Here is a 19666-nt window from a genome sequence, read left to right on the forward strand (position 1 = left end):
TGCACTCCCGTTTTAATGAACACAGTTATAACGAAATTCCGGCTGCAACGAAGTAAAAATTCAGGCCGCGACATTATTCACTCTACGTATTTTATTGTGTATTCATTTGTTCGGTTATAACGAAATTGCGATATAACGAAAGAAAACTGCTGGTCCGACTTCGTTATGACGGGAGTCCACTGTAATGCATTATAATCTCATCTTATCTTCTGTGTACTGAAACCAGCACATGGACTGCTGTAACTTCCCCATTTATTCACATGAATGTTCAAAGGAATAGTACAGGCCTTAGTATTAGTCGAGTTGGGGATTCAGCTATAACTTTTTGCGAGATACAGGCACTTACAGAAACCACTCTAAAAGAACATACAATTCTAACAGGAATTCAAGGTTTACGTGATGGAAATCGGTTTTGAAATGGCATTAAACAGACAGAGGTATCTAAACAAGTAAAACAAAGTGATCCTTATAAAAGGTGGGTCCCACTGTTCATGAGGATCGCTTTGTTTTGGATATCGGCCATTTCAAAAGCAATTTTCATCAAGTAAACTTTGAATTCCTCTTAGAATTATAGATATTTTTTTCAATTGAATATGGTTTATTGTGCAAGTATAAAAAAAAAAAATAACAATCCAGCAGCTCGAAGGCTGATACGGTTGCTTTACATTAGAATCATAAAAAAAAAAAAAAATAAAATGACATTGATACGATAAGCATGCGTGAAATATGTAAAAAAAAAAAAAAAAAAAAAAAAGAAAGACATAATACACATCAGACCGGGGCATCAGAAAATGGGATAGGTGAGAGTATTGCACAACAGGTAAAGAGATACAGTATGTACTTGTATAGAGAATAACAAATATGGCAAGATGGAGACGAGCGGGCAAGGAAGTAAAATGTTAAAGTGGGTGAAAAATTTCAATGCACCGAAGCATGAGAACTATGTACAAATAAAGATTGTGATATGTATCGACACAACATCAAGCGGAAATACATATTAGTTATCATACAAAATCCGTACATTATTTATAAAAAAAAAGGATAGAAAAGGGAAATATGTTCAAAATTAAATAGTGGAAAAAAGGAGACGAAATTTTGATATAAAATTAAAAATGCTCTTTTATATATCATTAGACGTTTCTCGTTATCTAAATTTATACACTGTATATATATATATATATATATATATATATATATATATATATATATATATAATATTATATATATATATATATATATATATATATATAATATTATATATATATATATATATATATATATATATATATATATATATATATATATATATATATATATATATATATATATAATACACACGTGCAATTGTATACTAGGGAAACTCGATATACGAATGCCTGTGCGATCATGTTCCAAGATTCTACAGCTCGGCGATGCGACGCAAGATTGTGTCTGGTACACTTTCTACAGTGCACTCCACCTAACGTTGCATATTGTGTGTGTGTGTGTGTGTGTGTGTGTGTGTGTGTGTGTGTTAGAGAATATACGACCCTATTTATGCATTTGACTATCATCATGACGTAGCAGGTGTGAGGCAATCCGATGCTGTGATTGGCTCTCTACTAGGGAATTCCCAATCTTCACGTCACACAAGCTCACATAATGTGCTTGTAAACAAAAATAATGTCACACACAACATAGCATGCATTTAGCAGATCATGTTCAGACATAAATGTCCACTCACAACACATGCATCGTATACCAGTTCAGAGATCGTGACACGATCGCACGCAAACTACTAGTATACATTTACAAATTCAAAAATTCATGAAGAAACACATTCTTAATATCGTATTTCATTAGCCAAAAACGTCTTTTTGTACATGAAGGTGAGTAAGTCTCTCACGCAGGTTGCCAGGTTATCAGTATTGATTGAAACTTGATCTGTAGTCCAGCATGTACAAATCTGTCTTTACGTGTGCCAACTGATAAAGCGAGGTTTCGGTTACAGTGAGGAAAACGGCTCGGTCCCGACCTTCTGGTTATATCGAGTTTCCCCTGATATATGAATATATCATATACACATGTATATCATAATGGTATACTACAATCATCAAAAGAGGTTGGAAATCTGAAGCCCTTTCTCAACCGAAATAATAATCCTATCTGGTACAAGAACGATGGTTAAGAAATAGTACAATTTTTTTATAGCTTTAATAATTTGTTGACCCAAACGATCTTTGTGTCGTTGGCGCACTATCAACCTGCTGTTGAGACTAGAGAAAGAAAGATCGTGGATGGATGCCTTTGTTTGCATTTACAACAAACACCCATCACCTTGTGCAGAAATCTTGTGTCAACTTACATTCTTTTCTTTTTTTGGTCATTTTGAACTTATATTTTTGATGGAAATAAATAAACTATTGAATTGAATTGAATTGAATTGAATTGAATTGAATTGAATTGAATTGAACTGAATTGAAATGAATTGAATTGAATTGAAGAGAATTGAATTGAATTGAATTGAATTGAATTGAATTGAATTGAACTGAATTGAACTGAACTGAATTGAACAGAAATTGAACTGGAAAGCACCTTGACCAAACTGGGACAAAAGGTTGTTTGTATTAAGCTCCGGACGGTGTTCTGTATCTGAACCATATTTACCCCACGCACTTTGGAAAATTGACGTTGGTCAACTTTGATAACCCTCAAAGGTCCTCTTGTCTTTTGCCCTACATTTCCTACATTTCCTCTCGGAAATCCTGTGCCTTTTTTGTACACACTCAGTGGTTACCACTCTTGTAATTATGCAGAGTCACACACATCAGACCTGCCACACACACCGCCACTTTAAGACATCACTAGCATGTCAATTTTATACCACTCCGTGACATCATCCTGTAGATAACCTAAGTAAAATTATTTATTTGGGGTCTTGTCAGTTTTGATCCTCGTGTTAAAGCTATCAAAATGGCGTTGTCCAGTCACTCGGGTAAGCCGAATCCGCGAATCAGTCTTTTTTATAGACCGATAATCTCTCTTTATAATATTTGAATTGTTTCAGCGCACAATGGGTCATTTTTAAACATTTTCAAGGTAAGTCCATCGTCCAATAGAGTAAAATATATCCTTTCCAATAATACTTCATTTGTTGCATAACAAGGAATAAAAAAAAAAAGATCCCACACTTACTTGTTTTCTTTTGTATTCGTTTAGCAGGTTTTTCAGTTGCTAATACCACAAACTGACGAAAAACGAAGTTATCCTGTTATACAATCAAAATCTTCATTTGTTGTGAGCAGACGAATCAAACCATATTATCCATAGATTTAATTTCCTCTGTAACTATGTTTCTATTCAGGAAAAGCTTGTGAAATATCTTCTTTTTTTTACCACTTCTTCACTTTAATTTCACCGGTCGACAGCCCACGACATTGAGATCTTGCAATTGGATCCTTGATTTGACCCGAAATGTCGAAAGTGTTGATAAGTTTAAAATCATCGCTGGAAACTTATCTATTCACTCAATCCTATTTTTTGTTTTTGTTATATCATATGCATATAATGTTGTATTTTGATTTAATATTTTTCCGCATCATTACACCTTGAAACGTCAGTATTAAGCGCTGTATAAGTGTTATTTATTTGTTTTTAACTTATTAATTAATTAATTTATTTATTTAATTATCTATTTATTTATTCATGTATCTATCATTATTATTATTATTATTATTATTATTATCATTATCATTATTATTGATTCATTAAAGACTTTCTGTCAAGAGCCTTTTCGTTGAAAGAGAATTCACTCGAAATGTATCATGTAGTTTCGATGAATGCAGCAATATTGGTATCAAAACCCAGCTTAACTTGATGGATGATCCTTTCAAAAATTGTGAATTTCTAGTTTAAATGCCTTTATCACTGGCAGACTGGATAAGATGACCATAAGTTCCGCAACAGTTCGCATTGTCATTACGTAGCTGAAATAGCCCCCCCCCCCCCACCGAAAAAAAAAAGAATCCGTAATATAGGGAATGTGTAGTTTTCATAAAAATAAGATTGTGCGGAAATTGCGTAATGATTTTCTCTGTACAGCGTTCGACATCTGTTACCGTTAATGTAGCCTTCTTATTCAGCTTTGTATAGGCACTCTCGGGTGGGTTACTCAAAGCGTTAAAGAATGTACAACATTATTTTGACGATCTGTGTTTGAATGGATCGTCCGATCTTACAATAGAGCTTTTCTGATGTGATGTTCTGCGATTTCTACATTCACTATTAAAATCTACCTTTTTGTTTCAGGTAAATTTCCATCTAATGACCTTATGATACCATCTGACCGGTAAAGAAACTCCCAAATTCCTGATCCATTTACAATAGTTGTACCGGCAAAGTCAGAGTAACAGTCAAATACAACCAACGACCTAAAGAAAACTTAGAATCAATGAAAAGTCTTGGAACTTAAAAATATCAGCTCAAAATTTTTGTGCTGACGCCATCTTTACATCCACACCCTCACATTTTTAATGAGCCTTTGATGAGAAGGAGGACAGTTTAAAGAGGATTTATAAAAAAAAAAAAAAAAAAATCAGGGTCCAAGATGGACTTAGGCCTATTTTGCCTTTGGCCCTGCATATATCACATATTTATTCATATGGTTTGGGCAACAACACAACAACTTACATGGCAAAGGGACAGTCATTCCCGATCCCACTGCACTCTTTTGAGTTTCCAGGGTATTACTGGTAGAACCGGAATGATTATTGATGCCAACTCTTCGATTTTCAGACGTAAGTCCACCTGAGAGCGACGGCCCTCGCTTTTCATCCGCAGTTCCAGCTTGTGTGAAGGAGACCTGTTTTGAGTACAAGGACGTGGTCTTCCCCAAGATCATGACACCGCAGTCCTTGGAGTATTTAGAAAATATGGACGTTCGACCCGACGACTTGTTCCTTATCACGTATGCCAAATCGGGTAAGGAGCAAATAGATCTCTATCTTCATACAAGTGACGATATGCATGACATGTTTGTGTCAGTTTAAACCTCGACATTAGGCCTTTCGTCATCGAATTAGCATGTTTCTTTGGATAAGGATCTTTATTTCAAACCCAAAACAAAGCAACATCAGAAACACTTGTAGTGCGAGCAGCACTATATCATCTTATTTGGATTATCAATGATAAACAAGGTCGGAAATCAACGATCTTGGAATCAATCTTGGACTCTTGAAATCCACATTTTCAAATCATTGATCTCTTGAAATTTTATGGCTGTGTTCTTGGGAATTGCAATGAGAAGGCGGTAGCAGAAATCAATGACTTCGTGCCATGCAGCACTCCAAATCCAATGTCGTTTTGACGTATCAGATGATTTTGTCCAGATGATTTAGTCTTTGTCTGATATGCTTTTTTATCCGTTCGAATTCATTATTCTACGTATGATATATTTGCTTATAAATTGCTTGATTTGCGTGACAAACCACTTATCCAAGTATATGTTGGTGTAATGATGCACACGACAGAGTGGGTCGGTGAGAATTGGAACTGTTTAAACCCAGCGCAGTTAGTGAGTTTTAGGCTCTTCCAAAATTAAACGAGAACATCCAATTTTCACTGATCTACGAAATAAGCCTGTGCATCATTTGTGCATCTGTGCATGGCTCAGTGGATCAATAAAAAAAAAAAACAAAAAACAAAACAAAACAAACAAAAAAAAACCAATGCATGTTGACCAATCAGATTGCAGAGATTCATAATAAAGTTAAAGTGCAAGGTTGGTGTTGCTTAATGCTAAGGTCTGAAGTTTGGATATAATGACTTTCAGTCATGGTGCTTTGTTGTAAATATGAAGAGATTGTTCGTAAAAACCGATAAGTCCATTTTTGAAGATTTTGAAGTACGGTCTCTGTCATAAAGTACAAAATAATATATTTTAGATGATATATCGGTCACTACATATAAAGGTACATTGATTTTTAAAGTTATGGTCAATCGCAAATACCTCCATTTGGCAAATATGGACTTATCGGTTTTTGCAAACAAACTCTTCATATTAGTGTCAATCCGAAGGGAGGGAATGTCAGACAAATTGAGTAAAGTTTATACAGATAGCAATGTTGGTCACCACCGACAGAACCTGCTTAAATGTAAAATCGTGTTCTTAGTAATTTTGGAGTGATGGATCTGCAAAACCAATTTCCCCTCCCACCAAAAGAAAAAAAAAAGAAAGAAAAAAGAAACTAGACTTGGAATTTGTCAAGACTGACAAATTAGGTGATCCGATTTTTTTTTTTTTTTTTTAATCAATGATTCGAGTCCTGATCGCAATAGACATGACCATATACGTTTCATCTGTGTTTAGAGACATTGGCCGTGTGATGTTTGAATTCTCATTTAGAAAAGAGAGTCAGGTCTGCCATCATTGGTACCAAATTCTGTATACACTATAACGAAGATACAGAATGAAGACAGCCATTTTGACCATTGACCCAACTTTGCACAGCCAAGATGGCATCTGAGCAAAAAGTGGTTATTTTGTGAAATGATTCTTGTAACATGGTCTTTACGTGTGCAAAATATGGGAAAGATAGGACATGTATTCACCAAGATACAGGTTGAAACATTTATGACCTTTGACCCTAATTTACATACCCAAGATGGTGTCTGATCAAGTAGTTGTTATTTTATGAAATAATGTACGTGACATGAACTAAACATGTGCAAAATATGGGGATGAAAGGGGCTGTTTTTCTCGAGTTATTGCAAAGAAAGTTGCAGAAAGAAAGAAATATCTCAATACATCGAAGATAAGTTTGATTTCAACCAAGTTTTTTGACGTGATCTCGGCGTCGTATGAAAAATTGGAGAGAACAGTAACGATAGCCCATAGTCTCAGCTACAACATATTAAAATCTGGGAGAAATTCACCGAAGAGTAAGTGAACTAATGCTCGATAAAGACCGCCATGTCAATTTTCATTTCCAGAAAATTTCCCTCCCATAGAGATAACACGTAAACTGGTTAAATTTGACAAGGTTACATTATATCCATTTTCACGAGGTGAAGACATCATCCGATTAAATCTTTGATAGAATAGAACTTAAAGAGTATTAAATTGGCTACAACATACTAAAATCTGGAAGAAATTCACCGAAGGGTAAGTGAGCTAGTCGTAGATAAAGACAATCATGTCAATTTTCACATCTAGAAAAATTCCCTGCCATAAAGATAACACGTCATAACGAAGATACAGGAAGAAGTACATATGACCTTTGACCCCACTTTGCACAGACAAGATGGCCTCTGAGCCAAAAATAGTTATTTCGTGAAATGATCCTTATAACATGGTCTTTACGTGTGCAAAATATGGGAAAGAAAGAACATGTATTTACCAAGATACAGGATGAAACATTTATGACCTTTGACCCTAATTTACATACCCAAGATGGTGTCTAATCAAGTAGTTGTTATTTTATGAGATAATGTACGTAACATGAACTAAACATGTGCAAAATATGGTGGTGATAGGGTATGTTTTTCTTGAGTTATTGCAAAGAAAGTTGCAGAAAGGAAGAAATATTTCAATACATCGAAGATAAGCTTTAATTTCAACCAAATTTTTGGACGTGATGCCGACTCCGTATGAAAAAACGAAGGGCACACTTACGATAGCCCACAGTCTCAGCTACAACATACTAAAATATGGGAGAAATTCACCGAAGCATAAGTGAGCTAGTGCTCGATAAAGACAGTCATGTCAGTTTTCATTTCCAGAAAAACTGCACTCCCATAGAGATAACACGTAAAATGGTCAAATTTGACAAGATTACTTTGAATCCATTTTTACGAGGTGATGCCGTCATCCAATCAAAATGCTGTTATTATATGAATGAAAGAGCATTTAATAAGCTACGACATACTGAAATTTGTGTGAAAATTGGCAAAGGATAAGTGAGATACGCTCGAGTGAACTTGAAATTTGATGACGTCATTTTGAAAATTTACTTTTTTTACTTTATTAAGAAATTTGATATCTTTCAATCATTTTTCCAGCATCGCCAACCCATGAAATGACATGTACAACTCATCAGCTTTCAGAATATGTAAAGAAAACGGGGGGTCACCGTCCATCCTGACGAGTAAAATCGGATTCAAAATTGGCGGTTTTTTTGCATTGTTGCACTGTATATCGCCATTGACGCGCGCGCGGAATTTCAACTTTTACGGGCCCGTGTGACGTCATATTGAGTCGGATTGACTTGAAACTTGGTAGAAATATTCCTTGACATTTTAGGCATCCGATAAGTGTGAAAAAACGGGAAATTTCTATGTCGTATGAGCTGTGCGTGCGTATATGTGCGCGCGCGTACGCGTCCGTCCAATTTTTTCGATTTTTCAAAAAATGCTCTAAATCTTCTGAAACGTGTGCAAAAAAAATTTGAGCTCGATTTGAGCATACAAATATTTCAACGCGCGCGTACGCGCACGTTTTAAGAGAAAATATGATTTTTGATTATATGAGTAGAATGCGCTTGACTTGAAATATATGTGACGTAAATTTCATTGAAAATTTTCATTCCATTAAAGAGATATGATTGAGAATGTGTTTTCATATAATGACGTCATAGTGACGTCACGGTCGACTAATCACTATGATTTTATTAGGAGGATCGTCTTTGGGACATGATACATGTATGGTATAATTTTGACATTGATAGGAAGAGGACTTTCAAGAGATTAGCGATACACAATTTTTGCGGAGAAAGAAGAAGAAAAACTAGAGATTGTAATTTGTCATTACTGACAAATTAAGGTGATCCGATTTTTTTTTAATCAATGATTCGAGTCCTGATCGCAATAGGCATGACCATACAAGTTTCGTCTGTGTTTAGAGACATTGGCCGTGTGATGTTTGGATTCTCATTTAGAAAAGGGAGTCATATCTGCCATCTTTGGTACCAAATTCTGTATACACTGAATAACGAAGATACAGCAACAAATACATACTAGACTTGGAATTTGTCAAGACTGACAAATTAGGTGATCCGATTTTTTTTAAATCATTGATTCGAGTCCTGATCGCAATAGACATGACCATATACGTTTCATCTGTGTTTAGAGACATTGGCCGTGTGATGTTTGGATTCTCATTTAGAAAAGAGAGTCAGGTCTGAAATCTTTGGTACCAAATTCTGTATACACTATAACGAAGATACAGAATGAAGTATTTTGACCATTGACCCAACTTTGCACAGCCAAGATGGCATCTGAGCAAAAAGTGGTTATTTTGTGAAATGATTCTTGTAACATGGTCTTTACGTGTGCAAAATATGGGAAAGATAGGACATGTATTCACCAAGATACAGGTTGAAACATTTATGACCTTTGACCCTAATTTACATACCCAAGATGGTGTCTGATCAAGTAGTTGTTATTTAATGAAATAATGTACGTGACATGAACTAAACATGTGCAAAATATGGGGATGAAAGGGGCTGTTTTTCTCGAGTTATTGCAAAGAAAGTTGCAGAAAGAAAGAAATATCTCAATACATCGAAGATAAGTTTGATTTCAACCAAGTTTTTTGACGTGATCTCGGCGTCGTATGAAAAATTGGAGAGAGTTATAACGATAGCGCATAGTCTCAGCTACAACATATTAAAATCTGGGAGAAATTCACCGAAGAGTAAGTGAACTAGTGCTCGATAAAGACCGCCATGTCAATTTTCATTTCCAGAAAAATTCCCTCCCATAGAGATAACACGTAAACTGGTTAAATTTGACAAGGTTACATTTATCCATTTTCACGAGGTGAAGACATCATCCGATTAAATCTTTGATTGAAGAAAACTTAAAGAGTATTAAATTGGCTACAACATACTAAAATCTGGAAGAAATTCACCGAAGGGTAAGTGAGCTAGTCGTAGATAAAGACAATCATATCAATTTTCACATCTAGAAAAATTCCCTCCCATAGAGATAACACGTCATAATGAAGATAAAGAAAGAAATACATATGACCTTTGACCCTACTTTGCACAGACAAGATGGCGTCTGAGCAAAAAGTGGTTATTTTGTGAAATGATTCTTGTAACATGGTCTTTACGTATGCAAAATATGGGAAAGATAAGACATGTATTCACCAAGATACAGGATGAAACATTTTTGACCTTTGACCCTAATTTACTTACCCAAGAAGGTGCCCGATCAAGTAGTTGTTATTTTATGAAATAATGTACGTGACATAAACTAAACATGTGCAAAATATTGGGCTGATAGAGCTTGTTTTTCTTGAGTTATTGCAAAGAAAGTTGCAGAAAGAAAGGAATATGAAAATACATGGAAGATAAGCTTTAATTTCAACCAAGTTTTTGGGCATGATGCCGACTCTGTATGAAAAAACGAAGGGCACAGTTACGATAGCCCAAAGTCTCAGCTACAACATACTAAAATATGGGAGAAATTCACCGAAGCATAAGTGAGCTAGTGCTCGATAAAGATAGTCATGTCAGTTTTCATTTCCAGAAAAACTGCACTCCCATAGAGATAACACGTAAACTGGTCAAATTTAACAATGTTACATTTAATCCCTTTTTACGAGGTGATGCCGTCATCCAATCAAATTGTTGTTATTATATATCTGAAAGACCATTTAATAAGCTACAACATATTGAAATTTGGACGAAAATCAACTAAAGACTAAGTGAGATATGCTTGAATGAACTTGAAATTTGATGACGTCATTTTGAAAATTTACTTTTTTAACTTTATTAAGAAATTTGATATATTTTCATCATTTTTCCAGCATTGCCAACCCATGAAATGACATGTACAACTCATCAGCTTTCAGAATATGTAAAGAAAATGGGGGGTCACCGTCCATCCTGACGAGTAAAATCGGATTTAAAATTGGCGGTCTTTTGGCATAGTTGCACTGTATATCGCCATTGACGCGCGCGCGGAATTTCAAATTTGACGGGCCCGTATGACGTCATATTGAGTGGGATTGACTTGAAACTTGGTAGAAATATTCCTTGACATTTCAGACATCCGATTTGTGTGAAAAAACGGGAAATTTCTATTGCATATGAGCTGTGCGTGCGTATATGTGCGCGCGCGTACGCGTCCGTCCGATTTTTTCAATTTTTCAAAAAATGCTCCAAATTGTCTGAAACGTGTGCAAAAAAATTTTGAGCTCGATTTGAGCATACAAATATTTCAACGCGCGCGTACGCGCACGTTTGAAGTATATAGATGAATTTTGAAAACATGAGTAGAATCACGTTGACTTGAACTATATGTGACGTAAATTTCATTGAAAAATTCCATTCCATAATTGAGATATAATTGAGAATGTGTTTTCATATAATGACGTCATAGTGACGTCACGGTCGACTGATCACTATGATTTTACTTGATGGGTCGTCTTTGGGACGTGATACATATATGGTATGATTTTGACATTGATAGGAAGAGGACTTTCTGAGCTAACCTCTACACAACATTTAAGGAGAAAGAACTTTTTTTGTGACAACGGGAAGTTTAACACTAGAGATTGTAATTTGTCATCACTGACAAATTAAGGTGATCCGATTTTTTTTTTATCAATGATTCGAGTCCTGATCGCAATAGGCATGACCATACAAGTTTCATCTGTGTTTAGAGACATTGGCCGTGTGATGTTTGCATTCTCATTTAGCAAAGGGAGTCATATCTGCCATGTTAGGTACCAAATTCTGTATACACTATAACGAAGAAACAGCAACAAGTACATATGACCTTTGACCCACCTTTGCACTCCCAAGATTGCATCTGATGAAATAGTGATTATTTTGTGAAATGATTCTCGCGACATCGTCTATACGTGTGAAAAATATGGGAAAGATAGGACAGGTATTCACTAAGATACAAGATGAAACATTTATGACCTTTGACCCTAATTTACATACCCAAGATGTCCGATCTAGTAGTTGTTATTTTATGAAATAATGTACGAGCCATGAACTAAACATGTGCAAAATATGGGGGTGATAGGGCGTGATTTTCTTGAGTTATTGCAAAGAAAGTTGCAGAAAGAAAGAAATATCTCAATACATAGAAGATAAGCTTTAATTTCAACCAAGTTTTTTATCGTAATTCCGACATCGTATGAAAAAAACGAATGGCACATAACGATAGCGCAAAGTCTCAGCTACAACATATTAAAATCTGGGAGAACGTCACCGAAGGGTAAGTGAGCTAGTGCTCGATAAAGACAATCATGTCAATTTTCACATTTAAAAAAATTCCCTCCCTTAGAGATAACACGTCATAACGAAGATACAAAAAGAAGTACATATGACCTTTGACCTGAATTTGCTCAGACAAGATGGCATCTGAGTAAAAAGTGGTTATTTTGTGAAATGATCCTTGTAACATGGTCTTTGCGTGTGCAAAATATGGGAAAGATAGGACATGTATTCACTAAGATACAGGGTGAAACACTTATGACCTTTGACCCTAATTTACATACCCAAGATGGTGTCCGATCAAGTAGTTGTTATTTTATGAAATAATTCACGTGACATGAACTAAACATGAGCAAAATATGGAAGTGATAGAGGCCGTTTTTCTTGAGTTATTGCAAAGAAAGTTGCAGAAAGAAAGAAATATCTCAATACATCGAAGATAAGCCTGAATTTCAACCCAAATTTTTGACGTGATTCTGACATCGTATGAAAAAACAAAGGGCACACTTACGGTAGCGTAAAGTCTCAGCTACAACATATTAAAATCTGGGAGAAATTTACCGAAGCTTAAGTGAGCTAGTGCTCGATAAAGATAGTCATGTCAATTTTCATTTCCAGAAAAACTGCACTCCCATAGAGATAACACGTAAACTGGTCAAATTTGACAAGATTACTTTCAATCCATTTTTACAAGGTGATACCGTTATCCAATCAAAATTTTGTTATTTTATGTTTGAAAGAACATTAAATAAGCTATATCATACTGAAATCTGGGTGAAAATTGACAAAGGACTAGTGAGATACGCTCGAATGAACTTGAAATTTGATGACGTCATTTTGAAAATTTACTTTTTTTACTTTATTAAGAAATTTGATATCTTTTAATCATTTTGTCAGCATTGCCACCCCATGAAATGACATGTACAACTCATCAGCTTTCAAAATATGTACAGAAAATGGGGGGTCACCGTCCATCCTGACGAGTAAAATCGGATTTAAAATTGGCAGTTTTTTGGCATAGTTGTACTGTATATCGCCATTGACGCGCGCGCGGAATTTCACCTTTGACGGGCCCGTATGACGTCATATTGAGTCGGATTGACTTGAAACTTGGTAGAAATATTCCTTGACATTTCAGGCAGCCGATAAGTGTGAAAAAACGGGAAATTTCTATTGCATATGAGCTGTGCGTGCGTATATGCGCGCGCGCGTACGCGTCCGTCGATTTTTTCTGAAATACTCCAAATGACCTGAAACGTGTGCAAAACAATTTTGAGCTCGATTGGAACATATTAAAATTTCAACGCGCGCGTACGCGCTCGTTTACCAGGGTCGTGATGAAATTTTATTAAATATATCGATAGAACTTGACTTGAACTATATTATATGTAAATGTCATTGAGAAATTCCATTTCATTAATGAGATACGAATGTGAACGTGATTTCAGATAATGACGTCATAGTGACGTCATGGTTGACTGATCACAAAGATACAATTGATCTGTCGTTCTTATGACGTGATACATATATGGTATAAGTTTAAAAGTCATAGGTGAATGACTTTTTGAGTTAATCGCTGCACAACATTTGAGGAGAAAGAAATAAAGAAGAAAGATTCAGTACAGATACAATAGGTGATCCGAGAGGATACTCGGATCACCTAACTAGACTTGGAATTTGTCAAGACTGACAAATTAGGTGATCCGATTTTTTTTTTAATCAACGATTCGAGTCCTGATCGCAATAGGCATGACCATATAGGTTTCATCTGTGTTTAGAGACATTGGACGTGTGATATTTGGATTCTCATTTAGAAAAGAGAGTCAGGTCTGCTATCTTTGTTACCAAATTCGGTATACACTATAACGAAGATACAGAATGAAGTATATTTGACCATTGACCCAACTTTGCACAGCCAAGATGGCATCTGAGCAAAAAATGGTTATTTTGTGAAATGATTCTTGTAACATGGCCTTTGCGTGTGCAAAATATGGGAAAGATAGGACATGTATTCACCAAGATACAGGTTAAAACATTTATGACCTTTGACCCTAATTTACATACCCAAGATGGTGTCTGATCAAGTAGTTGTTATTTTATGAAATAATGTACGTGACATAAATTAAACATGTGCAAAATATGGGGATGATAGGGGCTGTTTTTCTTGAGTTATTGCAAAGAAAGTTGCAGAGAGAAAGAAATATCTCAATACATCGAAGATAAGTTTGATGTCAACCAAGTTTTTTGACGTGATCTCGGCGTCGTATGAAAAAATGGATAATCACTGATGATAGCCCAAAGTCTCAGCTACAATATATTAAAATCTGGGAGAAATTTACAGAAGAGTAAGTGAGGTAGTGCTCGATAAAGACCGTCATGTCAATTTTCATTTCCAGAAAAATTCCCTCCCATAGAGATAACACGTAAACTGGTTAAATTTGACAAGGTTACATTATATCCATTTTCAAGTGGTGAAGACATCATCCGATTAAAACTTTGATTAACAAAACTTAAAGAGTATTACATTGGCTACAACATACTAATATCTGGAAGAAATTCACCGAAGGGTAATTGAGCTAGTCGTCGATAAAGACAATCATGTCAATTTTCACATCTAGAAAAATTCCCTCCCATAGACATAACACGTCATAATGAAGATAAAGAAAGAAGTACATATGACATTTGACCCTACTTTGCACAGACAAGATGGCGTATGAGCAAAAAGTGGTTATTTTGTGAAATGATTCTTGTAACATGGTCTTTACGTATGCAAAAGATGGGAAAGATAAGACATGTATTCACCAAGATACAGGATGAAACATTTTTGACCTTTGACCCTAATTTACATACCCAAGAAGGTGCCCGATCAAGTAGTTGTTATTTTATGAAATAATGTACGTGACATAAACTAAACATGTGCAAAATATAGGGCTGATAGAGCTTGTTTTTCTTGAGTTATTGCAAAGAAAGTTGCAGAAAGAAAGGAATATGAAAATACATGGAAGATAAGCTTTAATTTCAACCAAGTTTTTGGGCATGATGCCGACTCCGTATGAAAAAACGAAGGGCACACTTACGATAGCCCAAAGTCTCAGCTACAACATACTAAAATATGGGAGAAATTCACCGAAGCATAAGTGAGCTAGTGCTCGATAAAGATAGTCATGTCAGTTTTCATTTCCAGAAAAACTGCACTCCCATAGAGATAACACGTAAACTGGTCAAATTTAACAATGTTACTTTTAATCCCTTTTTACGAGGTGATGCCGTCATCCAATCAAATTGTTGTTATTATATATCTGAAAGAGCATTTAATAAGCTACAACATATTGAAATTTGGACGAAAATCAACTAAGAATAAGTGAGATATACTTGAATGAACTTGAAATTTGATGACGTCATTTTGAAAATTTACTTTTTTAACTTTATTAAGAAATTTGATATATTTTAATCATTTTTCCAGCATTGCCAACCCATGAAATGACTTGTACAACTCATCAGCTTTCAGAATATGTAAAGAAAATGGGGGGTCACCGTCCATCCTGACGAGTAAAATCGGATTTAAAATTGGCGTTTTTTTGGCATCGTTGCACTGTATATCGCCATTGACGCGCGCGCGGAATTTCAACTTTGACGGGCCCGTATGACGTCATATTGAGTCGGATTGACTTAAAACTTGGTAGAAATATTCCTTGACATTTTAGGCATACGATAAGTGTGAAAAAACGGGAAATTTCCATTGCATATGAGCTGTGTGTGCGAATATGTGCGCGCGCGTACGCGTCCGTCCCATTTTTTCAATTTTTCAAAAAATGCTCCAAATGGTCTGAAACGTGTGCAAAAAAAATTTGAGCTCGATTTGAGCATACAAATTTTTCAACGCGCGCGTACGCGCACGTTTTAAGAGAAAATATGAATTTTGAGAATATGAGTAGAATCCGCATAACTTGAAATATAAGTGACGTAAATTTCATTGAAAAATTCCATTCCATTGATGAGATATGATTGAGAATGTGTTTTCATATAATGACGTCATAGTGACGTCACGGTCGACTGATCACAATGATTTTATTAGACCCGTCGTCTTTGGGACATGATACATATATGGTATAATTTTGACATTGATAAGAAGAATACTTTCTGAGCTAATCGATACACAAAATTTGTCCAGAAATAAAGAAAGAAGAAGAAGAAGAAGAACCACCAACAAAGAATCCGTACAGATACAGAAGGTGATCCGAGAGGATACTCGGATCACCTAACTAGACTTGGAATTTGTCAACACTGACAAATTAGGTGATCCGATCTTTTCGAAAATCAATGATTTGAGTTCTGATCCCAATATAGGCATGACCATACAGGTTTCATCTGTGTTTAGGAACATTGGCCGTGTGATGTTTGGATTCTCATTTAGAAAAGGGAGTCAGGTCTGCCATCTTTGGTACCAAATTCCGTATACACTATAACGAAGATACAAAATGAAGTACATATGACCTTTGACCCCACTTTGCACAGCCAACATGGCATCTGAGCAAAAAGTGGTTATTTTGTGAAATGATCCTTGTAACATGGTCTTTACGTGTGCAAAATATGGAAAAGATAAGACATGTATTCACCAAGATACAAGATGATACATTTATGACCTTTGACCCTAATTTACATACCCAAGATGACGTCTGATCAAGTAGTTGTTATTTTATGAAATAATGTACGTGACATGAACTAAACATGTGCAAAATATGGGGATGATAGGGGGTGTTTTTCTTGAGTTATTGCAGAGAAAGTTGCAGAAAGAAAGAAATATCTCAATACATCGAAGATAAGTTTGATTTCAACCAAGTTTTTGACGTAATCTCGGCGTCGTATGAAAAAATAGAGAGAACCTCGACGACACCTCAACGTCTCAGCTACAACATACTAAAATCTGGGAGAAATTCACCGAAGAGTAAGTGAGCTAGTGCTCGATAAAGACCGTCATGTCAATTTTCATTTCCAGAAAAATTCCCTCCCATAGAGATAACACGTAAACTGGTTAAATTTGACAAGGTTACATTATATCCATTTTCACGAGGTGAAGACATCATCCGATTAAAACTTTGATTGAACAAAACTTAAAGAGTATTAAATTGGCTACAACATACTAAAATCTGGGAGAAATTCACCGAAGGGTAAGTGAGCTAGTCGTCGATAAAGACAATCAGGTCAATTTTCACATCTAGAAAAATTTACCTCCCATAAAGATAACACGTCATAACGAAGATACAGGAAGAAGTACATATGACCTTTGACCCCACTTTGCACAGACAAGATGACCTCTAAGCCAAAAATGGTTATTTTGTGAAATGATCCTTGTAACATGGTCTTTACGTGTGCAAAATATGGGAAAGATAAGACATGTATTCACCAAGATACAGGATAAAACATCTATGACCTTTGACCCTAATATACATACCCAAGATGGTGTCTGATCAAGTAGTTGTCATTTTGTGAAATAATGTACGTGACATGAACTAAACATGTGCAAAATATGGTGGTGATAGGGTATGTTTTTCTTGAGTTATTGCAAAGAAAGTTGCAGAAAGGAAGAAATATTTCAATACATCGAAGATAAGCTTTAATTTCAACCAAGTTTTTTGACGTGATGCCGACTCCGTATGAAAAAATGAAGGGCACACTTACGATAGCCCAAAGTCTCAGCTACAACATACTAAAATATGGGAGAAATTCACCGAAGCATAAGTGAGCTAGTGCTCGATAAAGATAGTCATGTCAGTTTTCATTTCCAGAAAAACTGCACTCCCATAGAGATAACACGTAAACTGGTCAAATTTGACAATGTTACTTTCAATCCCTTTTTACGAGGTGATGCCGTCATCCAATCAAAATATTGTTATTATATGACTGAAAGACCATTTAATAAGCTACAACATATTGAAATTTGGATGAAAATCAACAAAAGAATAAGTGAAATATGCTTGAGTGAACTTAAAATTCGATGACGTCATTTTGAAAATTTACTTTTTTTATTTTATTAAGAAATTTGATATCTTTTCATCATTTTTCCAGCATCGCCAACCCATGAAATGACATGCAAAACTCATCAGCTTTCAGAATATGTAAAAAAAATGGGGGGTCACCGTCCATCCTGACGAGTAAAATCGGATTCAAAATTGGCGGTTTTTTTGCATTGTTGCACTGTATATCACCATTGACGCGCGCGCGGAATTTCAACTTTGACGGGCCCGTGTGACGTCATATTGAGTCGGATTGACTTGAAACTTGGTAGAAATATTCCTTGACATTATAGGCATCCGATAAATGTGAAAAAATGGGAAATTTCTATTGCATAAGAGCTGTGCGTGCGTATATGTGCGCGCGCGTACGCGTCCGTCCAATTTTTTCAATTTTTTAAAAAATGCGCCGATTGGTCTGAAACGTGTGCAAAAAAAATTTGAGCTCGATTTGAGCATACAAATATTTCAACGCGCGCGTACGCGCACGTTTTAAGAGAAAATATGAATTTTGATTATATGAGTAGAATGTGCTTGACTTGAACTATATGTGACGTAAATTTCATTGAAAAATTCCATTCCATTAATGAGATAGGAGTGAAAATGTGTTTTCATATAATGACGTCATAGTGACGTCACGGTCGACTGATCACTATGATTTTATAAAATTTGTCGTCTTTGGGACATGATACATATATGGTATGAGTTTGAAGTTGATACTCTGAGTACTTTCTGAGTACGTAGATACACAACTTTTGTCCAGAAATAAAGAAGAAGAAGAACCAACAAAGAATCCGTACAGATACAGAAGGTGATCCGAGAGGATACTCGGATCACCTAACTCGACTTGGAATTTGTCAACACTGACAAATTAGGTGATCCGATCTGTTCGTAAATCAACGATTTGAGTCTCCTGATCCCAATAGGCATGACCATACCGGTTTCATCTGTGTTTAGTGGACATTGGCCGTGTGATGTTTGGATTCTCATTTAGAACAGGGAGTCAGACCTGCCATCTATGGTACACAATTCCGTATACACTAACGAAGATACAGAATGAAGTATATTTGACCTTTGACCCACTTTGCACAGACAAGATGGCATCGGAGCAAAAAGTGGTTATTTTGTGAAATGATCCTTGTAACATGGTCTTTACGTGTGCAAAATATGGGAAAGATAGGACATGTATTCATTAAGATACAGGATGATACATTTATGACCTTTGACCCTAATTTACATACCCAAGATGACGTCTGATCAAGTAGTTGTTATTTTATGAAATAATGTACGTGACATGAACTAAACATGTGCAAAATATGGGGGTGATAAGGCCTGTTTTTCTTGAGTTATTGTAAAGAAAGTTGCAGAAAGAAAGAAATATCTCAATACATCGAAAATAAGTTTTAATTTCAACCACGTTTTTTGACGTGATCCCGACATCGT

General features: G+C 35.6%; 1 protein-coding gene across 1 annotated transcript in view; it reads left to right on the top strand.

Moving 5' to 3' along the window:
* The first annotated feature begins 2952 nt into the window (after window positions 1–2952).
* The window catches only part of LOC140240248 (sulfotransferase 1A1-like), a 32552-nt gene continuing 15838 nt past the window's right edge, over window positions 2953–19666 (top strand). The window contains exons 1-2 of the mRNA XM_072320036.1: window positions 2953–2974; window positions 4774–4959. Coding sequence (XP_072176137.1) covers window positions 2953–2974; window positions 4774–4959 — 208 coding nt within the window. The remainder of the gene's footprint in view (window positions 2975–4773; window positions 4960–19666) is intronic.

The sequence above is a fragment of the Diadema setosum genome, chromosome 16, assembly GCF_964275005.1.
Source record: "Diadema setosum chromosome 16, eeDiaSeto1, whole genome shotgun sequence".
Classification (NCBI taxonomy): domain Eukaryota; kingdom Metazoa; phylum Echinodermata; class Echinoidea; order Diadematoida; family Diadematidae; genus Diadema; species Diadema setosum.